This window comes from Dipodomys spectabilis, unplaced genomic scaffold (assembly GCF_019054845.1).
Source record: "Dipodomys spectabilis isolate Male_0828 unplaced genomic scaffold, ASM1905484v1 ptg000002l, whole genome shotgun sequence".
NCBI lineage: Eukaryota > Metazoa > Chordata > Mammalia > Rodentia > Heteromyidae > Dipodomys > Dipodomys spectabilis.
The window spans coordinates 4,657,128-4,680,215 of record NW_024870679.1 but is presented as its reverse complement, the minus strand read 5'-3'; the positions used below and the strand labels follow the sequence as shown (position 1 = coordinate 4,680,215).

Here is a 23,088-nt window from a genome sequence, read left to right as displayed (position 1 = left end):
CACATACTACCACAGCATGAGTGCTCACTGGGAGAAGGGGAGTCAAGAGTGAATAAACTCCTTAAAATGTTTGTAGCTCCCCAAAGTCATTTCCAAAACCAGCTAGATGGGGTTTATAGAAGTCACGGGGTTCCCTCTTGACTAGTGAAGTAAATGGGTCTGACCCACATCTGGGCATGTGGCCTATTTATAAGTACCACCAGGAGTCTTAGGTTTAGAGAGAGAGAAATATACACTTAATAGCATTGATAAGCATACTCAGTGAGATCAGTATTTGCAGTATTTGCCTGTAAAGCTCACTAGAGTAGACTCCCAATTCATTACCTCGTGATATAAATTACCTAATAAGAAGAAAGCACATAGTTTAGAATAGAAACAGACTGGTTTTTAGTGAGCTTGAGGTATGGCTCAGAAAGGCCCTTGAGTTCAATCCCCAGCACCACCAAGGCCTGGCATAATAGCTCACACCTAAAACCCTCATAGCTACTTGGGAAGCAGAGATCAGAAGGATTGAAGTTCAAAGCCAACCTGGGCTTAGTATGCCCTTCATTTCAACAAATAAGCTAGGTATGGTAATACTTAACCTGTAATTTCAGCTACAAAGAAGGTCATAGATAGGAGGATCATGTTCCCAAGCGAGCCCTAAACAAAAGAGACATTCTATTTGAAAGATAAAGGCAAATGTGTTAGGAAGTGTCTTAAGTGGCAGGGCATATCAAGACCCTGAGGTGGAACCGAGGTACCACAGAAGAACTCTACAGTTTTCAAACATTATTTCAGTAAATACATAGATTTGGCTGGGTGGGAGTATCTAAGACTTATAATCCTAGCTACTCAGGATGCTGAGATCTGAGGATTGAGGTTCAAAGCCAGCCCAGGCAGAAAAGTCCATGAGACTATCTCCACTTAACCAGCCTGAAGTGAAAGTGAGCCACAAGTAGTAGAGCATCAGCCTACCACTTGAGCAGAAAGCTAAAAGAAGGTGTAAGCCTCCGAGATCAAGCTCCATTACTGACAACACACACACACACATACACACACACACACACACACACACAAACACAAACATAACTCTGAAGAAATGGAAATACATGAAATTATATTTGTACAAATTCAGTGGCTATAAAAAAAGTGAATGGAAACTGACATGTTAATTGAAATCCATTTGTACAACTACTTAAAAGATAATTGAAGGCAGAGAGAAGAAGGGGAGGGAGAAAAGGGGAGGGGAGAGGGAAGACAATGAAACTAGAAAAGTATCATTTTATAAACTTCATGTTTTATAAATTTTTTTTTGTCAGTTGTGGGGCTTGAACTCTGTCTGGGCCTGAGTGCTCTTCAGCTCAAGGCGAACACTCTAACACTTGAGCCACAGAGCCACTTCCGGTTTCCTGATGGTTTATTGGAAATAAGAATCTCACAGTCTTTCCTGCCCAGGTTGGCTTTGAACCGTGACCTTCAGATCTCAGCCTCCTGAGTAGCTAGAATGACAGGCTAGTTAGCCACCGCTGCCTGACTGTTTTATAATTTTACGGTTATATAGCTCTAAAGTTTCTGAAAGCACTTACACATACCCCTATGAAATTGCAGGACTGGAGGGATAGGCAAAGATTGTTATCTACCTTTTATGGCTGGAGCAGCTAAAACCAGAGTGCAAATCTACTAGCAGTATATTCTGTCCTGGGAGCTCATTGAAAACGTTGCTGACACTTCTCACTTCCCACATTTTCTTCCTCATCTGCATTCTATTCCTACAATCTCATGCTAGGTTTCTTGGTCACTGGCAACTTCACTATTTCCAACGTTTCAGTTTAAAGTTTTCCCCTCTCTGGCATCGACTCCTTAGCTCCCAGTCCTCTGTCTCCAGCTTCCTGTCTCCAGCTTCCTCTGTCTTCCACCTTCTCGCCTTCTCACTTAACCACTTCTTCACAGTCTGCCAGCTTCCATATCTCTCTCATCCAGCGTACATTCCATGGCCCATGGTTATCTTTTTTTTTTACTTTTTGTTTTTTTACTATAGAGTTGATATACAGAGGGCTATAATTATATTCATACTGATATTCCTGATATCCCCAAGTAATGGGCAACTCTAGCTAGTTGAACCCTCCTGCCTGCTAAACATTGCTGGAAGGGAGACAGGCCAGACTAGCAGGCATTATTTGGAATCCTCACTGCCACCCAACACAGCAACCATAGGACCCTGGGAGCAAAGATGGATAAACCAGCCAGCATCACACATTCCGCAGGAGTAGTTGTTACTGGAAAAGCACTGGGTTTTTACCCTTATCTTTTCCAGTGTGATTTTTGTAATTACAAGGTTTTGAATATTAATAACTATTTTTAATCTATGCTTATGTAAAGCAGTAATGCTGGGTATACTCCCCCCATGATGATTAACAGCCATTTAGTGCTTTCTAGCTAAAAGCCATTAGATTAAGTGTTGTGGAGGAATCAAGGGGGTGGGGGGGGGAGCAGATGTGCTTCTGCTCTCCTGTCATCCTTTGTAATCGTGGCATTTCTTGTTCATACATCTAGGTTCTGATCAGCATGCAGCTAATGTCCGGTGATCCGTGTTTTAAAACGTAAGTTGATGTCCAGCAAATGGATTGTTTGTCTGAATTTGCTTAAATATATTTTCAGTAATATTTTTGTAGTGAACTATCTTATTTGCGAATTTTGCAAGCAAATAGTTCATTTCCTGGTAGATTGACCTGACCCTCACAGAAGTTACTGTTGCTTCACCTTCTAAATTATTTAATCTGTAGGTCTTTGTCATCTTTAGGTTTTGAGGTTGGTGGTGAAATTAAACTGGATTTGTGTGTGTGTGTGTGTGTGTGTGTGTGTGTGTGTGTGTGTGTGTGTATGTGTGCGTGTGCATGTGTGCTAGTAACAGGGCTTGAACTCAAGACCTCATGCTCTCCTTCCACTTTGTTGCCCACAGTTGTCCCTACCACTTGAGCCATGCCTCCCTCGGAATTTTGCTGGTTAATTGGGACTCTTCTGCCTCCATTAGCTACAAATCAAGACCCTCCAATCTCAGCCATCTTGAGTAGCTAGGATTAAGCTGTGGTGCCTGGCAAATTGAAATTTTTCAGTTGGCTTCTGTGTACCTAAACTAATCATTTCTTCAACAAGTAGCTGTTAAGTGCCTTAGTGCATGTGAGAGCATATTCTGAGTCTACAGAAGCAGCAGTGAATGCAATATACTTAAGTTCCTGGATCTTGTACCCCAAGAGGAAACAAATCCACATGGCATATCAACATGGAGGAGATAAATAACTTGGTGAAAATATAGGAGGGCAACAGGAATGGTAGAGAGAAATGCTCTTTTACATTGAGTCACCAGGGAAGACCCCAGTCAAGAGAGTATTGGACCAGAGACACGCAGAATGTGGGAAGCAAGCCATGCAGATATCTGGGGAAAGAACCTTCAAGGTAGAAGGAACACAGACAAAGACTCTGAGAGAGGAGCTACCAGGTTCAGGCAACTGCCAAAAGTCTGTTGTGTGCAGATGGCCTTACAGACCATCTCACTTACACTCTTGAGTGGGATTAAAGACTAAGGAACGTTCAAGTGGTCAGTAAAATCACCTGACTTGGGACTGTTAGATGGAGAATGGACAGTTTGTGGGAACAAGGACAGAAGTAGGTAGATTCCATGACTCTTTTCAGTAACTTAGAATGTGGGTTTTAACAGGATAAGTGTTTTCACTGATTAAGAAACCACAAGAGGAGCAGTTGAGAGTTTAGGTGTTGGACTTGCTGAATTTGAGAGCCCTGTTAACACCCAGTGGGACGACTTGAACAGCAGCGACAGCCAGGTGTCTGTGGAGGGATCCAGGCCGGGATAGATATTTGGAAATCATTACACCATCATAGAGAGCAGTTAGAGCTATGAGACTTGCTAAAATGATCTAAAGAGTAGATAGGAGCCAGGGGTGCTGGTGGCTCACACCTGTAATCCTGATAAACCATGATCCTATAAACCATGATCTGAGGATCATGGTTCAAAGCCAGCCCAGGCAGGAAAGTCCGTAAAATTCTTATATCCAATAAACCACCAGAAAACCGGAAGTGGTGCTGTGGCTCAAGTGGTAGAGCACTCGCCTTGAGCTGAAGAGCGGAGGAACAGCGCCCAGGCCCAGAGTTCAAGCCCCACAACCGACAAAAAAGAAAATACATAGGAAGAAAAGGGAAGAACCACAGATGGAGCAGTGGGACAGAACAGGCTAGAAGCTAGAGGGAGGGACCAGCAGTGAGACAGGGAGGAAGCAAAGCCAAGTGTAGAAGGTATGGAGAAAGGAGTAGCCAGACTAAGCATCAGCTTAGCAAATAGAACACTTGTCCAGCATGCCCAAGGTCAGGGTTCAGTCGCCAGCACCATAAAATAAAGCAAAAGAGAAATAATGTCCTGTATCCATACACTGCTGAAGATGCAGGCTGAGAACTGGCCCTGGAACTTGGTAACCTAGAGGTTATTGGTAACTTTGACAAGCAATTTGCTAGAAGACTCTTAGCCTTTTCAAAACAGGTGAAAGAGGTTAGGAGAAAATTAATGGTTGTGAGGAAATTGCTATAAAAATGAACAGAAACAGAGTCATAAGTGAGTGGCTACCAAGGGGGGCAGGTGGTGTTTCTTCACGTGAGAGCTGGCACAGTGTGTTTGTACTGATGCCAGTGACCTGATCAAGAGGGAAGACAGTGTCCTTGGCTTGTCCCAGAGGGATGAGGGTAGAGAATCTAGCTACTGAGGCAGATAGTGAGCATGGAAGTTTGTGGAAGCTTCTTGCTCATTCTGCCATATTGTTTAGTGCAATAGAAGACAGGGATGGAGTGGATAGAAGTGGGGTGTTGAATGAAGGGGCAAGTGAGGGTGAAAGCCTCAGAGACTGGGAGAGTAAATTGAATGGGGAAATTCAACCTTCTTAATGAAGGTCCATTAGGTCTTAATGAGGCATCTGAGGAGAATGTCTTTAGAAAAGTAAATATTAAAGCCAGGTGCCCATGGCTCATGCCTATAATCCTAGGTACTCAGGAGGCTGAGATCTGAGGATTGTGATTCAAAGCCAACCCGAGCAGGAAAGTCTAAGAGAGTCTTATCTCCAGTAAACCACTCAGAAAACAGGAAATGGCGCTGTGGCTCTAGAGGTAGAACGCTAGCTGAATTGCTTAGGGACAGCACCCAGGACCAGAGTTCAAGCCCCACAACTGACCAAAAAAAACAAAAGTAAATATTACATCTTTCTGTCCGTGTTGTATTCTTCATAGCTCTTGCGGTGACTTAAAAAGCAGTGTCTAGCCAGACGGGGTAGTGCACACTTGTAATCCCAGCACTAAAGAGACTGAGGCAGAAGGATCTCAAGTTCAGTATCAATCTGGGCTACATAATGAGATCCTATTGTTCCCTGCCCCCAAGAAAAAAGCTGAGCAAAACAAACAACACAGGGTGGCTTATACCTGTAATCCCAGCCACTCTAGAAGCACAGATCCAGAGGATCATAGATGAGCCAGAGTTAACTTTTTACTTGCACAAAAAAGTTAGCAAGACCCTATCTCAATACATAAGCCAGACATAATGGTTCACACCTCTGATTCCAGCTGCATGGAAGGTTTAACTAGGAGGATTGTGATCCAAGTTTGGGCCCATGAGCAAAAATGTGAGACTATCTGAAAAATAATTAAAGTTTACAGTGCTAGGGGTGTGGCTCAAAAGAAAACAAACTTTAAAAATAAAAGAGAGAGAGAGAGAGAGAGGAGTTCGGTCATGTAGGCATGACTCATCATTAGTGATTAATGACCATGACAGAAGGACACCATTCTTCTTGTGCGTCTTTTACATATTAATTTTCCCCATGAGATACTGAATACAGTTTAAAAAAAAAAACAAGCTCTTGTATATAATGAAAATATAACTGGGCTGGGAAGGTGACTCAGTGGTAGAGTGCTTGCCTTGCATGCCTGAGGCCCTGGGTTCGATTCCTCAGCACCACATAAGCAAAAAGAAAAAAGCCGGAAGTGGCCCTGTGGCTCAAGTGGTAGAGCGCTAGCCTTGAGCTGAAGAGCTGAGGGACAGTGCCCAGGCCCAGAGTTCAGGCCCCATGACCGGACCCCCCCCTCCCAAAAAAAAAAAAAAAAAAAGAAGAAGAAGAAAAAAGAAAATGTAACTGTTGGTCTACTTTGTAGTTCAGGCTAGCCTTAAACTCAATCTTCTGCCTCTTCCTCCCAAATTCTGGAGATTACAGGTGTGCACCATCGTACCTTCTGTGAGCCCTCTCAGGGCTCCATGGAGGCAGTGTCTTTTCTATTTTCATTATTTTGTTGTAGAAAGGAAGCCTTCCTTCTTCCATGAAGAGTGTGTGTGTGTGTGTGTGTGTGTGTGTGTGTGTGTGTGTGTGTGTGTGTGTGTGTGTGTGTGTGTGTGTGTGTGTGTACACTCAACAATCTTGATTCCAGAGCCTAGGCTTTTGTGCTTAAGGCTATCACTCTCTACGACTTGAGCCACAGCTCCACTTCTAGCTCTTTGGTGGTTAATTGGAGATAAGTATCACAAATTTTCCTACCCTGTCCGGTTTAGAGCAGTGATCCTCAGATCTCAGACTCCAGTAGCTAGGTGTACATGCATGAGCCACAAGTGCCCAGCTCCCCATGAATTTTTTAATAGTTAACGTGTTTTGTTGGTTTGTTTTTATTGCTCTCACCTTCAAAAGGCTAATCTTACCAGGCAGCGCAGTAAAGCCATATACTGACCATGCACCAATCTCTAACTGTATTTCAAACTTTCATGCTCAGCCACAATTCAACTTCTGGTCCTTAAAAATGTTTATTTACAGGCCTCCTTCTACATCAATGTCTATAGCAATTGCTGGTGAATCTGAGTCTCTGGAAGAAGATAGAAAAGGCGGAGAGACTCTCAAAGTCCACCTTGGAATAGCAGGTACAAATGTGTCAATTGATGAGCTTTTTTTTTTTTCTGGTCAGTCATGGGGCTTGAACTCAGGGCCAAGGCACTGTCCCTGAGCTTTTTCACTCAAGGCTAGTGCTCTACCACTTTGAACCAGAGCTCCACTTCTGGTTTTCTGGTGGTTAATTAGGGACTTTCCTGTCCACACTGGCTTTGAACTGTGATCCTCAGATCTTAGCCTCCTGAGTAGCTAGGATTACAGCGCCTGATGACTTTTTATTATCCGTTAAGCATGAAAGTTTTATACATGTATAACTTGAAAGGGATCAGTAAGCACCTTGATTAGGCCAATGCTTTCTTTGTCTAAAGTGATGTTTGTGCTCCTACAGACCCACTGAAGCTGCAGCCTCCCACTGACAGCATCTGTTCCTTACAGATATACCAGGAGTTTCCCACCCTCCCAAAACAACCCAGAAATTCCTGCCAGTCCCCTCTCAAGTGTGATTCTCTTTCAGCAATCACTTCCCCTCTGTCAGAAGTTCTCTAGCCTTGTTATGTGTTAGAATCCCTGAAAGACAGCTGAGCGATATAATCCTAGCTACTCTGGAGAGTGAGATTTAAAGATCATGGTTCAAAGCTATTCTGGGCAAGGAAGTCCATGAGACTCTTATCTCCAATTAACTACCAAAAAGCCGGAAACCATGCTGTAGCTCAAGTGGCAAAATGCTAGACTTGAGCATGAAACCAAGGTAGCAAGACTTTGGTGGCTCATGCCTGTAATCTGGGCTACTCAGGAGATCTGAAGATCACAGTTCAAACCAGCCTGTGGCTGAGACTCGTTCCTGAAGTTAACCACCAAAACCTGGAAGTGCAACTGTGACTCAAATGGTAGAGTACTAGCCTTGAACAAACAAACAAAAGGCTCAAGGACAGTGCCCAGTCCCTGACAATGCCCCAGGCCCTGAGTTCAAGCCCCAGTACCAGCACCGAAAGGAGGGAAAATCATCTGGAGGACTTGGGCTTTTTAAACCAGACTGCTGTTGCCTGCAGCCAATTTTTTTTTTGGGGGGTCCAGTTGTGGGGCCTGAACTCTGGGCCTGGGCACTGTCCCTCAGCTCTTCAGCTCAAGGCCAGTGCTCTACCACTTAAGCCACAGCGCCACTTCTGGCTTTTTTCTTTTTGCTTATGTGGTGCTGAGGAATCGAACCCAGGGCCTCATGCATGCAAGGCACTTTACCACTGAGTGCCCTTCCCAGCCTGAGAGTACATTTCTTATCAAACATTGTTGCCTCCTCCTTGTTTCCCCTTCCCATCCCTTCCCATACTCCCCCCACCTTCCCCAACCCGATCCCTCCCCCCAAAGTTGTAAAGTTTGTTTTTCAACATAACGACTTATACATCTCATTGTTGCAATGGGTCTACCTGTATCCCTAGTTAAACGATTTGTTTTTGCCCTTCCCCTCCACAAATTATACCAACATCAAATACAGTGAAAGCTGGGGTTATACCGTGGGGGAGGGACATACAAAGCAACATAGAAATCATCTTATAAATATGTTAGAAACAATTGCATGAAAGAAAAAACATTTGAATACTTATGTTGGGGTTCATTCCCCTAACATCAATTTATCTGACCTTTTCTGCTTGACTCAGACATATACTAGTTATTGCAAATAAGGGAAACCATGGGACCTGTGGTTCTTTGGGCCTGGCTTACTTCACTTTACATAGAGCTCCCTATGACCCAGCAATCCCACTTTTGGGCATTTACCCAAATGATCACAAACAAGACCATGCTAAAGCTACCAGCACAACTATGTTTATTGCAGCATTATTTACCATAGCTAAGATATGGAACCAACCCAGATGTCCCTCAGTAGATGAATGGATCAAGAAAATGTGGTATATATACACAATGGAATTCTATGCCTCCATCAGAAAGAATGACATTGCCCCGTTTGTTAGGAAATGGAAAGACTTGGAAACAATTATATTAAGTGCAGCCAATTTTTGACTCATTAGACCCAGCTTGGTATCTGAAATTGTGTATTACAAACAAGTTCTCCCTCCCACTTCCCCAGTCAGGCTGCTGCTGCTGGTTGCACAGCACACTTGCAGATGCCTATCAGAGTCTGCTCTAGTTGTTCAAAATAGTGTGAACAAGATGCTGAGCTGAGTGGAAGAGAAGGACTTGGAAGCTTCCTTCCCATGTTATGTGAGCAAGATGCTCTGTTGAAAGAGTGGAAAGAGGTGACACTAGGGACCAGTGTTCAAATACGCAGCAACATGCTTTCTTCTAGGTAAGGGGGACCATGACATTTCCTTATTTAACCTTATTTATCATTAGCTTCTTCCCTTCAGCATTTAAATATCTTGATGTCTTTCTTCTACTGAGAAAAAAAGTACAAAACAAAACCCTGATACCCCTAGAGCCTTCTCTGTCTACTTAATGTCCTCCTGTAGACACCTGAAGGCTGCCCGTTGTCTAGACAGGACAGATAGATAGATAGATAGATAGATAGATAGATAGATAGATAGATAGATAGATAGATAGATAGATAGATAGATAGATAGATAGATGTCTGAGTGTGCATTTGTGGACATCATCACTGGAAGTATATATGGAATATACATTGTATATGTGTGTATAGTTTATAGAAAGGATTCATTTACAGAAATATGCTATCCAGGGGCTGGGAAGGTGGCTCAGTGGTGGAGCGCTTGCCTTGAGCTGAAGAGCTGAGGGACAGTGCCCAGGCCCAGAGTTCAGGCCCCACGACCGGACCCCCCAAAAAAAGAAAGAAATATGCTATCCATTCATTGTGAAATGCAGTGGTAGTCTGCCTTTTCTATCTTCTTCAGTTACATAATTGTCAAATCCTGGAAGCATTATTTTTCCCCCATCAGCTGAGCTGGCTACTTATTTTTCTTTTGTTGGGGAATAGTAATGGGAAATGAACCCAGGACTTTACACTTACTAGGCAAAATGTTCTACTGCTTCAGCCACACCCCCAGACCTGTTGTTTTTAGTTTTGTTTTTTCGGGTATGATCTCCCACTAACTGCCAGGGCTGGCCTCAACTTCTGACTTTCTCCTTCAGCCTCCCAAGTAGCTGAGACTATAGATGTATGCTACCACCTCTAGCTTTATTTTATCTTTCTTAGAGGTTTCTCTTCCTTGGCCTCCCACCGCTGACCATTCCTTTGCTGGCTTTTTAGAGGCTTCTTCATCTTCTTCCATCTTCCTTATAAAGGAGCACAGGGTTTAGCTTCTTGGGCAGTGTTTCCAGTGCCCTTAGATTTTAACTATCACATGATAGTTAAATAGGTAAACACTATCATTGTGTTAACTCTGGATCTCCCTCTTGAGCTCCAGGGATATAACATATAGCATGGTATGAATGTCCTTTGGAAAAGTCTGCTTTGTGTCACATGTGATATTGAACTCCATCTGTCTTCCTCCCTAGGCAGACTCCATGTTCTTCATGATCAGGTCTTTTATGTCCCAAAATAAGGCCAGGGAGGTGGTCAAAATTAAGGAATGTCTGGGCAACAGTGGCTCATTCCTGTAATCCTAGCTATTCCAGAGGCTGAGATCTAAAGATTGTGGTTCAAAGCCAGCCCAGGTAGGAAAGTCAGTAAGACTCCTGTCCAATGAACTAGCAAAAAGCTGAAAGTGGAGATGTGGTTCAAGTGGAAGAACACCAACCTTGAGTGAAAAAGCTAAGAAACAGCACCCAAGTCCTGAGTTAAATCCCCAATTCTGGAACAAAAAAAAAAAAAAATCAGGTATGTGGACTGGGCAGCCCCAGGTGGCTCAAATTCCATATATCCAGCACCAACTTCTGCTTAGTAATAGAGCTCTGACATTTGTGCTAGCTCAGCATCTGTCATGTTTAGCCTTCAACCCTTCACCCTGTTCATGCTTTTGCCAGTGATTTCAAGATGTGCATATTTTTGTCAACACGCTTGCTTAAAGCCATTGAATTATTTCCTTAAACTCCCTCAGGGGTTGGAAGACATTGCTCAAGTATAGAATACCCACCTAGCAAGTATAAGACCTTGAGCTCAAACCCTAGTACTATTTTAAAAAAGCAAGCAAGCAAGAAAGAAAGAAAATATACAAAGATTGCTATCAGCAGGTTCTGCTTATGTATCCAATTCAGTTCGTTCAGTCATCTATCTATACCACTACCTAGTAGGCCAACTTTACCAAACCATTTGCTCTCCTACAAGCAAAGCATGCTCTGCTATATGCCTTTCCTTCTTCACCTAGCTTTAGCTCATTGCTAAAGTCCTGGATTAGCCATGACCATATTGTATGACATACACTGCCCTGTTTATTGCCTTTTCAAACAGAGTCTCACTACAGGCTAGCCTCCAACTTCAGATTCTCTTGCCTCTGCCTCCCAAGTTCTGGGCTTCCTAGCTTGTGCCATCTTGCCTGCTCTTTCACTGCTTTTTGGAGATCTTAGTAGATTCTTTTTGTTGCTTTTAGCTTTGTGCTTGCCATGTTATATCCTGTTTGCTTCCATCTCTAAAGTTTAAGAATGTCTTGTCTTATTTATTATATGCCCCTAATACCTTCGTTTCCTCTATATCCTGGGGGCCTAACTTGGTAAGAGCCAAGAAATACTTATTAAATGAACAAATTTTGGAAATAAATGGATGAGTTAGGTCTGAGCCAAATGCAGGAATAAATATTTGGCTCTGTGTACATTCAGAAACCAGCTCTTTGAATATGTTTTGCTTGTTTTTGTTTTTGTTTTTGTTCACACCAGTACTGGAACTTGAATTCAGGGCCTCACCTTCTCATTTCTGCTCAAGGCTTCTGTGTTACCCCTTGAGCCACAAACTTCCACTTCCTGGAGTGGATTTTGTAGGAGCTAACCTTTGGCTTGGGCCTTCTAGAGAGGGAGATATCTGGGATACTTGCAGTCTGTTCAGAAACAGGAAACATTTGCAGAGGGCCAGGCAGTGGCAAGGAGCTTGCTTGACTGGCAGTTTGTGTTGCTCTGTGTTCAGTATCATTTACAGAACTGCTGCTATAATAGCTGTATTACTCAATTGCTTTTCTCTGCTTCTAAGTTGAAAACAGTTCTAGTTTCCAAATGTTTCACCCTAATGAAAAGATCACAGTTCTGTAGTCTGTGGGAAGAAGCCTGGACCCAGAAACACACAGTTAGCATCTGGAATATGCACATGACTGGGGAATTACTAGAAGCAAGCAGCTTTGGCACTGCTGTTCTGTACATCTACTTGGAAACAGTGTACTATAATCAATTTCCAGGGAACTTTTATCCTCAGAGCCCAAATTATAACTTAGCACAGCAACACTAACATTACAGTAATAAAGTGTTCTTTTGTTTACTGCTCTTGACAGATTTTTAAGGAAGCAAGATTTCCTTTAAAAAAAAAACACTAAAGCAATTTGGGGGGAAGGGATGCTTCAGTGGTGAAGTGCTTAACTAGCATGTATGAGGGCCTGGATTCCATTCCAACACACACTCACACACACTCACACACACACACACTCCACAACGCTTGAGAACAGAAACTCCTAGATGTAAGAAGCCTGAGGTCCTTTGCACATTTATTATCAATCCCATTCACTAACCCTGAAAATCATACTTGGCAACACTGTCTCCTCCATTCATTCAGAGGCAGATAGAACCCCTGTACCCTGCAAAACTGCTCTCACTCAGCTTGTGGTAGCTACAGACTCTTGAACATTACCTGCCCCTGTGTGAATCCATTTCTGCCCTAAGTTTTATCATTTGGGATTTGGAGCCAAAAAAATCTTGGGTCCTTTACATCTCTGCCACTTGCTTCTTTGTTTTTTTATTTCTCTTGGGCTTTAACTCAGGGCCTAACACTTTTCCTTAAGGGGGCTTTTTTGTTGTTTTTTTTGGGGGGGTGGTTTTGGTGGTTAATTGGAAATAGATTCATGGACTTTGTTGCCTGTACTAGCTTCAAACCATGATCCTCAGATCTCAGCCTCCTCAGTAGCTACGATTACAAGCATGAGTCACCAGTGCCAGGCTCTATCACTTTCTAAATGACATGTCTTGTCACTTAGACTGTCAAAGTGTGAGCTTCCTTATGCAGATACTGGAGAAGGGGAAGTGTGTGATGGATTCTAACCGTAAGCCTGAAGCTTCCACTTCAGTTCTCACTAGGCTAATACTTCCCTCCAACTTCCACACCATAGTCTTCTGCAAAGAGCTCAATGTCTGTATCTACCAGACAACATAATACTCATCAGAATCTAACTACTTTTGGATATAGTGAATTGGAAAGATGTTATTAGGAGCAGAGTTATTCTTTCTAGATAACTACCTCCCCTTGACCCCAGAGAAAATCCCAGAGCCTTCTGTCTTTTTGATTACTAAGAAATTAAATAATTTCCATCCAGATATTTAAAAATCCAAGCAGATTCAATAAATGCTTTATTGTTTGACTTGAACAATAAAACTGGGAGAGAGAGCAAGGGAAGGGATGATAAATAAAAAACTTTAAAAAGAAAAAAAATCACCACTAAGAGGCTGAGAATGGTAGTTGTATACACCTGTAATCCCAGTACTCAGGATGTTAAGGCAGGTTTGTGAGGTTGAAGCAAGCTTGAGTTACATAGTGAGACCCTGTCTCAAAAGAAGGGGAAAAAAGAAAACCACATTAAGATCTGACAGGGGTGTTTTTTTTGAGAATTTTTAAGGATAAACCTAACTGTAACAGTGAAATGAAGTTTAACATCTTAGCCAAAAAGGAATTGCAAGTCAAAACTACACTGAAAAGTTAGGCAGTGGTAGCTTGCATCTGTAATCCTATTAATCCTAACTATTCAGTCGTCTGACTCCTAGGGGATTGTGTTTCAGAGCCAGCCCTGGCAGGCAAATCCATGAGACTCTTTTCTCACAGAGGTGTGGCTCAGGTAATGGAGCTCCAGCCTTGAGCAAAAAAGGCCAAGCAAGAGTGAGGAAGCCTGAGTTGAAGCCCCAATACCAACAGCAAAAAAGCAAACAAGAAACCACTGAGATTCCATTTCATAAAAAAAAAAAACTTTGAATATTGACAAAGAAAGATGTCAAAGCAGGGTACTTTTATATTTCATTGATGGATAGGAATGTAAATTAGGGTAACCACTATGGAAATCAATATGAAGGGTCCTCAAGACATCAAAAATAGAATCACCATGGGGCTGGGAAGGTGGCTCAGTGATAGAGCGCTTGCCTTGCATGCCTGAGGCCCTGGGTTCGATTCCTCAGCACCACATAAGCAAAAAAAAAAAAAATAGAACCACAATATGATATTGCTATTCTACTCACATAAAATAAATATACTTGCACACCCATGTTAGACATTATTCACAATTGCCATGTGAGGGATCAGCCTAAGTGCTCATCAGCCAGTGAATGGATAAAGAAAATGTGACTGAGATGTGATAATACATATACACTCATACAAACAATGGACTATTACTCAGCCATAAAGAACAAAATTTTATTGTTTACAGGAAATGAATGGAACTGGAGATCATCATGTTAAGTGAAATAAGCCAGACTCAGGAAGTCAGATGTCACCTGTTTTCCTTCATATGTGGAATCTAGACCTTACAACAAAATGATATGAATGTAAAAGGGAGAGGAAGACAGTGGAACGGAGTGGGGGGGAGAAGAGGATGATAGAAGGGTAGATATGATCAAAGTGTAATGATATGCAGGTATAAAAATAAATGAAACTCATTACCAGTGCCAGTAGTTCACACCTTTAATCCTAGCTAGTTGCTCAAGAGACTGATATCTCAAGATTGCGGTTCAAAGCCAGCCTGGGCAGGAAAAGTCCAGTTAAGTCTCCACTTAACCCTAAGAAAACCAGAAATGGCACCATGGCTCAAAGTAAGAGTGCTAGCCTTGAGTGAAAAAGCTGAGGAACAGCGTCCAGACCCTGAGTTCCAGGCCCATGACCGACCAAAAAAACAAAAATAAGGTAAATGAGACTCACTTAAAAATGTAAAAAAAAAAAAAAAAAGGGGAGAGAGATGAAATTAATAAATGGAGTAGATAATGATCAAAGTATATGCATGAAAGAAATACCACATGAAACCTTTTGTACAATTAATAATCTAAGAAGAATAAATTGGTGGGGCTTCAGTGTCTCACAGCTGTAATCCTAGCTACTCAAGAGGGTGAGACCTAAGGATCACAGTTCAAAGCCAGCTGGGGCAGGAAAGTCTAAGACTTTTATCTCTAATTAGCCACCAGAGAACTGGAAATAGAGCTGTCACTCAAAGTAGTAGAGCACTAGCCTTGAGCAAAAGAGCTCAAGGACAGTGCCCAGGCTCTGAAGTTCAAGTCCCATGACTAACAAAAAAAAATAATAGTATTTATAATAATAAACCTAAATCTTAGCTACTCAGGGAGCTCAGATCTGAGGATTGCATTTAGGAGCCATCCTGGCAAGAAAGCGTGTGACACTCATCTCCAATAAACAAGAAAGCCAGAAGTGGAGCTGCAGCTCAAGTGGTAGAGCACTAGCATTGAATAAAAGAACTCAGGGATAGCACCCTGAGTTCAAGCCCCAGGACCACCAGAACAAAAAATAAAAATGAACACAAAGCTGTAATGGTTGTAAAACAGTGTTGTTAAATGCTACAAAAGCATTGGAATTCTTCAAAGAAACTAAAATATTTAACTTTTATTTCTTGTTATACTGTTGTTTTTGTTATACTAATTTAAAGGAATCATTATCCACCCTACCATCATGTAAACTTCATGATAATGAACATGGCAGAAGTTATAGAAGGCAAATGAACTATTAACTAGTTGTTAGTAGTATTAGCAACATCATGTTATGGCTTTTTGCAGATCTTTCAGCAAAGAGTGCGTCTGTTCCTGATGAACTTGGTGCCTGTGGACATTCCAGAACATCGAGCTATGCAAGCCAGCAGTCCAAAGTATCAGGTAGAGGCTCACAGTGCAACTGAATTCCTTGTTGTTCTGAGGGGTCTTGAAACTGCCATGGTGTGGGCAGTCATTAGACCACATAGTGTCTGCTATTAGAATTACATCCAAGATGGTTTTTCTCTGACAGGGTACAGCTCGTGTCACTCCCGATCATCTAGTTTCTCCGAGTTCTGCCACCGGAGAAACACTTCGGTGGGAAGTACCTCAACAGGAATTGAAAGTATCCTCGAGCCATGTGATGAAATTGAGCAAAAACCAACTGAATCAACTCTTGATACGGCTGATAAAGAAGATACAAACTCTGAAAAGCTCAACAGGTATCTTTTTAGCTTAAAGGATAAATTTAAATTGGAGAGGGAGAAAAAAAAAAAACCTTTGTTTTCATGACAGTTAATAAAAAGGAGGAAAACTGTGATTGTTTCCCAAGATGTCCGATGAAACAGGACTCCGTAGAATCTCAGCTAAAGCGAGTGGATGACACCAGAGTGGATGCAGATGACATTGTGGAGAAAATACTGCAAAGCCAAGACTTCAGCCTCGACTCCAGTGCAGAAGGTGTGTAGGTTGCTGTGGTCTAGCTCTGTGAGGCTCCTGGGGGCAGCTGGGAAAAGGCAGGACACCATGCTGGCTACTGCTGCATGTCAATGAAAAAAATCTACACTTTATAGCTCTTTTTTTTTCTGAGACTGAATATTGAGTTTGGAACAGGAATAAACTTTAGTTAAAAGAGATCATGCAGGGGACCAGTGGCTTACACCTGTAATCCTAGCTAATCAGGAAGCTGAGATCTAAGGATCACAGTTCAAAGCTAGTGTGTACAGGAAAGTCCTTATCTGAAAGTGGTAGCTTTGAGTGATAAAGCTAAAGGATAGCACCTAGGCTCTGAGTTCAAACTCTGGTACCCATCCCCCCCCCCAAAAAAAAGAGAGAAATCAGTTTAAAGGGGTGTGCTTTCATGACAGAGCAGTTGTTTAGCAGGGGTGAGGCCTGGGTTTAATCCCAGCACCCAGGAGAGACAAAAGAAAGAAAGCTTTCATTATCTTTCTAAATTATGCTTCAGTGCCTTCCACATCCATATACTTTACAACAGAGTTTCTGGTCACTGTCACCGTTGAGAGGGTTGAAATAATAGAATCCTTCAACCCTCCTCAGCATTTTTCCTGCAGCTGAACAATTATATGCCACCATCTTGAAAGGTGCAATTATTCATGCTGGGGTGGATAGAGGACACAACAATGAACTCCATTTCAATGAGTAACTAATTGTAAAGAGAAATAAATTAAACCTTGTGAAAACTTGTAGAAAGGGCTGTCTTCATGACTCAGTGAAAAGAAAAAGATCATTAGCAAAGCTGATGAAAAATGACGTTTAAAATATGTAGGGCTTTTTGGAATTTAAAATTTTTTTATCACTTTTACAAACCAAAATGTAAAATATGAATTACTGGAATAGGCATGTTAAATGTCAATGGTCTAATAATTGTCCATCTAATGATCTCTTTAAATATATATTGCAGAAGAAGGACTGAGGTTATTTGTGGGGCCTGGTGGAAGTACAACTTTTGGCAGCCACCATCTTCCCAACAGGTATGTATACAAAGTAGAGTGCCTTAGTGTGAACTGACAAATTCACAAGTAAGTTTTTACTGCACTGAGGCAGAAGGTGCAAATAGTACTTAGAGGAGAACTACTGTTCCTACTGAGGCTCTCACATGTCCTTGTTCTGGGTTCGTTGACACTCTGTTTTATAACTTCGTTTGTTAATTTCCTAAGATGTACTTTCAGAATGTATTAGTGATAAAAGACTAGTATGGCACAAGTTGTGACATGCACATGATTATTTTGAGCCAGGTGTAATCCCTAGCTACTCGGGAGGCTGAGATCTAAGGATTCCCCAGCCCAGAAAAGTTATGAGACGCTTCATCTCCAATTAACCAGAAAAAAAAAAGTTAGTGGAGGTGTGGCTCAGCCTTGAGCAGAAAAAGCCAAAAGCCAAACAAATGAGCCCAAGGCCCTGAGTTCAAGCTCTAGTACCAGACTGATTACACATCCTCAGGCACCTAAAGCTCACACCTGTAATCCTAGCTACTCAGGAGATTGAGATCAAGAAGATCATGCTAGGAAGCCAGCCTGGCCAGAAAAGTTTATGAGACTCCATCTCATTGTTACCAAGATGCCATCTCATTAACCAAGGAAAAGCAAGACTGGAGGTATGGCTCACGTGGTAGAGTTCCCATCATGTGAGCTTGAGGCCCGGCATTCAAGCGCCAGTACTGAAAAAATACTGCTTCTATTTTTATTTTTCTATATGTGATTGGTCTTATATATCTAGCTACTTTTAAGATTTCCTTTATACCTTCAGTGAAATTTAGAAAATCTCCAGCTATTATTTCCTCCTACTCTCTTCTCCAGTGTTCTTACCCGCAAATTCTAGCCCTGGGGAGCTTTGTCCTCTTTCGTCTGACTCCCTTTAGAGACTGTCAGCCTTGCTAGCTAAGAAGATTGCTTCAGACAACAAACTAGAGCTGTAGTGGAACTTTCTTCTTTGACTTCTGTTTCCTTATGCTGCCTTGTCCAGTATGTGTCTAGGTTCTAATTAGTTAAGACAAGACCAAAAGCAGAACCTACTTGGAAGTTTCTACGAATGCTGCTCACCATGGTTCCTTTAATTCTTATAAATCAAAGGTAGCTCTCCTTCTGATAACTAAGGTGGTTCCGTAAAAGTGTAGAACGGTCCTCATCCAGAAATACAAAGTCAGCTGCCATTTGTATAAATAGATGGACTGTAGAAAGCCAGGAACCAATGGAGAGAACAGATATAACAGTAACAAAAACCATCTGTTGCTGAGGACATCAATTAAATAGCTACCTCAGAGTTACTTTACAAACAAAGCTTCGAAGTTTTATGTCTTTTAGTATTCCCACATTCATTGGAAGGTGATCCAGCACAAGTTGACATACCTTCAACTTATGCTCCACAGGAGAAAGCTTAGTTATCTGTCCATACTTGTCCAAAGGGAAATTTAGGATCTGTGATTTCTAACCAGGTAGCCCTCTTAACTAGCTAAATTATGGGGACAGTTAACAGTCATCCATGCCAAGCTAGTAAGGAAATAAATTCTAGCCAGCCTTTGGCAGCTCATGCCTGTAATCCTAGCTACTCAGGAGACTGAGATCTGTGGGTCATGGTTCAAAGCCAGCCGTGGCAGACAAATCCAGAAGATTCTATCACTAGTTAACCAGCAAAAAGCCAGAAGTAGAGGCATAGCTCAAGTGATAGAATACCAGCCTCAAAGGAAAAAGCTGAATAATATCTTGAAGCCAAGTTAAAGGCCCAATATAGGCACTACTACTACTACTACTACTACTAATAATAATAATAATATACAACTCTTCTTCAAAATCATTTTCCCTTTAAATGGAGATTGCAAGGTACAGCACTGACTCCTAAAAAGGCATTGCATAATAATGGAGACTTGTGCTATGGATTCCTGCCTAACTGTGGACACTGAGGCAAGAGGATTGCTAATTCATAGTGAGACCCTAAAGCATGAGCTTTCTAGGAAGCTATATTTAGATACTACACTACTATTACAACTAAAGACTGTTATTAACTCAGTGCAGCCTCTGATGCATTAAGAGTCATTTACGTGCTCCTAGATGAGACCAATTTTAGAATTTAAACACATTTGATAAGAATAATCCTGGCCTGGCGCTTGATAGGTCAAGATTGGAAAATATTACTAGATTCTTGTGGGGCTAATGAAGTAGATCAAGGGCAGACTAATCTGATGTGTTCATTATAAATATTTAATCTTTCAAGTCCTTCCTGTCTGTGCAAACCTTGAAGCCTTGTTTGGAAACAATAATAATAATCCAATTCAGGAGAAAACTCCCTAAAGCACCAAGATTACTTAGAACAATTTCAAATGCTACAGCTCAACATTCTGAAGGCTTTCTTCCTGCTGCTGTTTTAGGGTCGGGTCTGGAGCTTACGAACAGGTTGTAATCAAACGCTAGAAATCAAGCCAGTCAGCCAGCAGTTCTCTGCGGATTCAAGGAGTGAGTGATCTGTGTGCAAAGCACTTACAAGAAAAATGAACCTATTTCGAAAACGAAGTTCATGTATCAAGAGGAAAGCCAACACTGATGCTGTCTCGTGTAAGCCCTAGTGCCACCCTTCCCACCAGTGAGGGGGCATCTGAATGTTGGTCCAAGGCAGTGTCCCCTGTGCCTTGGACACTGCTCCTGTGGTGATGAAACCCCCTGCTTTGCTTCCAAGGCCTGCCCCACCCTACCTCCATGAAGAAGCCAGTATTGGACACTTAACTGAGAGCTCAGTACTCCAGTGGTAGAGGTACTCAATAGATTTGGGCTGTAGTTTCTGTTCTGTTTCATTTATTCTTAATTTCACATTTAAAAGACAGTATGTGAATGGAATGTAAGCCCTATAACTTCTATCAAGGTAGATGCAATTCCTGTTAAGCAAATCTTCCATGTTGTATTACCCTACAGTGTTGTATTGAGTTGGTTGACTCCTTTTTGATGTGGTAATTGATATCCTGCATGGCTGTTCACACGTTGGGAAAATGATCTAGAATTTAAACATGTAAGATGCTTAATAAGAATTCCCTGGGCTGGGAAGGTGGCTCAGTGGTAGAGCGCTTGCCTTGCATGTATGAGGCCCTGGGTTTGATTCCTCAGCACCACATAAGCAGAAAAAGCTGGAAGTGGCGCTGTGGCTTAAGTGGTAGAACACTAGTCTTGAGCTGAAGAGCTGAGGGACAGTGCCCAGGCCCAGAGTTCAGGCCCCACGACTGGACCAAAAAAAAAAAAAAAAAAAAAGAATTCCCAACATTATCAGTCATGAATCAGTGGCAAATGTGTTCACATCTGAGGTAGTAGGTGTACATAATGCCTTTTCCACACAGCATCTGTGTTACTTGTCCGTGTTAGATGTGCTGCAGAACCCAGACTAGCACTACATAAGAGACCTGAAATAAGCTTAATATTCAATATATTAGGCCTTCATCAGGCACCGTCACAGAGGAGCTGTTTAATTTGCTGGCTGTTAAGGTCTGCTGGTTCAGCCATCTAAATTTAGAACAAGAGGAAAATAATGATCTGGTAGAGGTAGCATCCTTTTTCTATATAAATTCAGACTGGTCTGAAACTGCGTCTTCTTCTGACCCAGCAGCGGCTAGAAGACGGGAGATCAGCTGGCTGGCATGGCGCTGCAGGGCTGCTGGGTTTCCTCTCTAGCTCCCTGTGATCACGTGCTGTGCTTTCGTCTTTACTGTGTCACAAGTTGTTCTGAGGCAAGACTGTGCACTGTGACATATTTGGTCCAGATTCCAGTTTAACAGCACAGCAGATAAGCCTGGTCTAACATGAGTGTTCCCATGGGGAACAGTCTAAATTCTCTCAGAACCACTCAATCACTGAAGAAAAACATAGGCTCTGTAAAGTGAGTGATATCCCCATCCTTACTTTCACAATCGTGTCCAGGAGAGAAGCTAGGTTGGAAGAGAATTACTTTGGCCTATGTATTTTTATGTTCACAGAATAAGAGAGGAAATAGATTATTTTAATCTCTCAAATTGAGAGGTTTAGAAAAATTGGAATAGTTCATGTTCAGACTTCATTTTTAATAGGTCAAGAATCGTGTATCCTAGCCAGGCATCAGTGGCTCATGCCTGTAATCCTAGCTACTCAGCTGAGATCTGAGAGTCCCTGTTCAAACCAGCCTGCAGGAAAGTCCCTGAAGACTCTTACCTCCAGTTAACCATACACAAAAGCCAGAAGGGGAGCTGTGGCTCAAGTGATAGAGCTGCCTTGAACAAAAAAGCTCCAGAACAGCACCTAGGTCCTGAGTTCAAGCCCCCCAGGACTGGCCAAAAAAAAAAAAAAAATGAATTTGGTATCCCACATTCATCCAATGCTATTTTTACAAATAGATTCTGAAATGTTTTAAAAGATAATACACTGCCTTAGAATATTTTGAATGTTAAGAGAAAGCTTTCTGTGACATTAATTATATTGTTTGTTTTTTTAAGATATTTTTTGGGGAAAAAAATTAACCTGATCACTTTTCTTCCAAATGTTATCTTAAAAGACAAAGACATGCTACCTGTCTTCGAGTGAGGCACTCATTGTTCATTATGGAAAGAATCAAGGAAAGTCTTAGAGATATGAAGACATTGTTTAAAAAGATGTTTAGTGTGGCATTTTTAAAACCTATTTTTCTATTTTCAAAATATTATTTCTAGGTTATATTTTTCTTGGCACTGGTGCAAATAACTTTAAAAATGATAAAACTAGACTGTAAACCTGGGTCATAAGAACACTCATCAGACACATAAAAAATGCTAGATCAGGGCAGGTCCTTGTCGTATCTCTGCTGCCTTGGTCTGTATCTTTATGTGAGATTAGTTCTTGTTATTTAAAATGGTACAGAATCCTTTTTAAAAGCCAAAATGTGAAGAGATTTTTGGAAGTATAAAATCCATGCCTTTATGATTTTAGCAGCCACAGCATTCATCCTGGTTTACAAAGTGGTATTATAAATCATCTCACAAGGAGAATCTTGTTAGGAAGGAAAAAGAACAAATAGCTGTGTCCTGCATAGTAGATCGTAGGTATAAGTCTCAGTGTTCCCATACAAATTGCAGGAACTGCCTGTCTGAATATTTGCTAAGGGTTGTCTGATTGTCTGCTTTATATCCCTTTAGTCTGTCCTTAGAGTATGTATTGTCAGTCTCTTAACAAAATAGCTTAAAAAAAAAAAACAAGTGTTTATCAAAGACCATATCCACTTTTGATTCTGTTTGGGGTTTAGAAAAATAGACTTGGAAAAGTAGATTCTTAAGCACAAATTAACTTTTTTTAAAATAAGAAGTCAAGGTTCAAATGACTCAATCTTGGCGAGTTTGCAGATATGGGACGTTTTCTCATTCGATCCTAGCAAAAAAAGACCGATGCAGTTTCCAGCTAATGTTTGTGTAAGACAGGAAAGAGTCTTAAATGCCTTACTGAGAAGAATATACAGCCAAACAGGAGACCCTTCTTGTGACTTAAGCCAGTCGCAGACCTGGCACTGGCAGGATGTCCCTTGTGTGAGGACACAGAGGTCCCTGGGCCATGAGCGCACACTTGAGTCAGTTGACTTCCCTTTGTGGTGTTTTGAAAGTTTCTGTAAACAACTAGGGTGGATCAGTACTTAGGAT

The 23,088-nt window shown here is 41.7% G+C and overlaps 1 protein-coding gene across 1 annotated transcript in view; it reads left to right on the top strand.

The window, feature by feature from the left end:
• The window catches only part of Fam102b (family with sequence similarity 102 member B), a 53,446-nt gene extending 32,895 nt beyond the window's left edge, over positions 1–20,551 (top strand). Inside the window, exons 5-11 of the mRNA XM_042683847.1 lie at positions 2,536–2,582; positions 6,831–6,934; positions 15,765–15,860; positions 15,991–16,180; positions 16,291–16,418; positions 17,380–17,449; positions 19,840–20,551. Coding sequence (XP_042539781.1) covers positions 2,536–2,582; positions 6,831–6,934; positions 15,765–15,860; positions 15,991–16,180; positions 16,291–16,418; positions 17,380–17,449; positions 19,840–19,882 — 678 coding nt within the window. The 3' untranslated portion in view covers positions 19,883–20,551. The remainder of the gene's footprint in view (positions 1–2,535; positions 2,583–6,830; positions 6,935–15,764; positions 15,861–15,990; positions 16,181–16,290; positions 16,419–17,379; positions 17,450–19,839) is intronic.
• Positions 20,552–23,088: the final 2,537 nt, after the last annotated feature.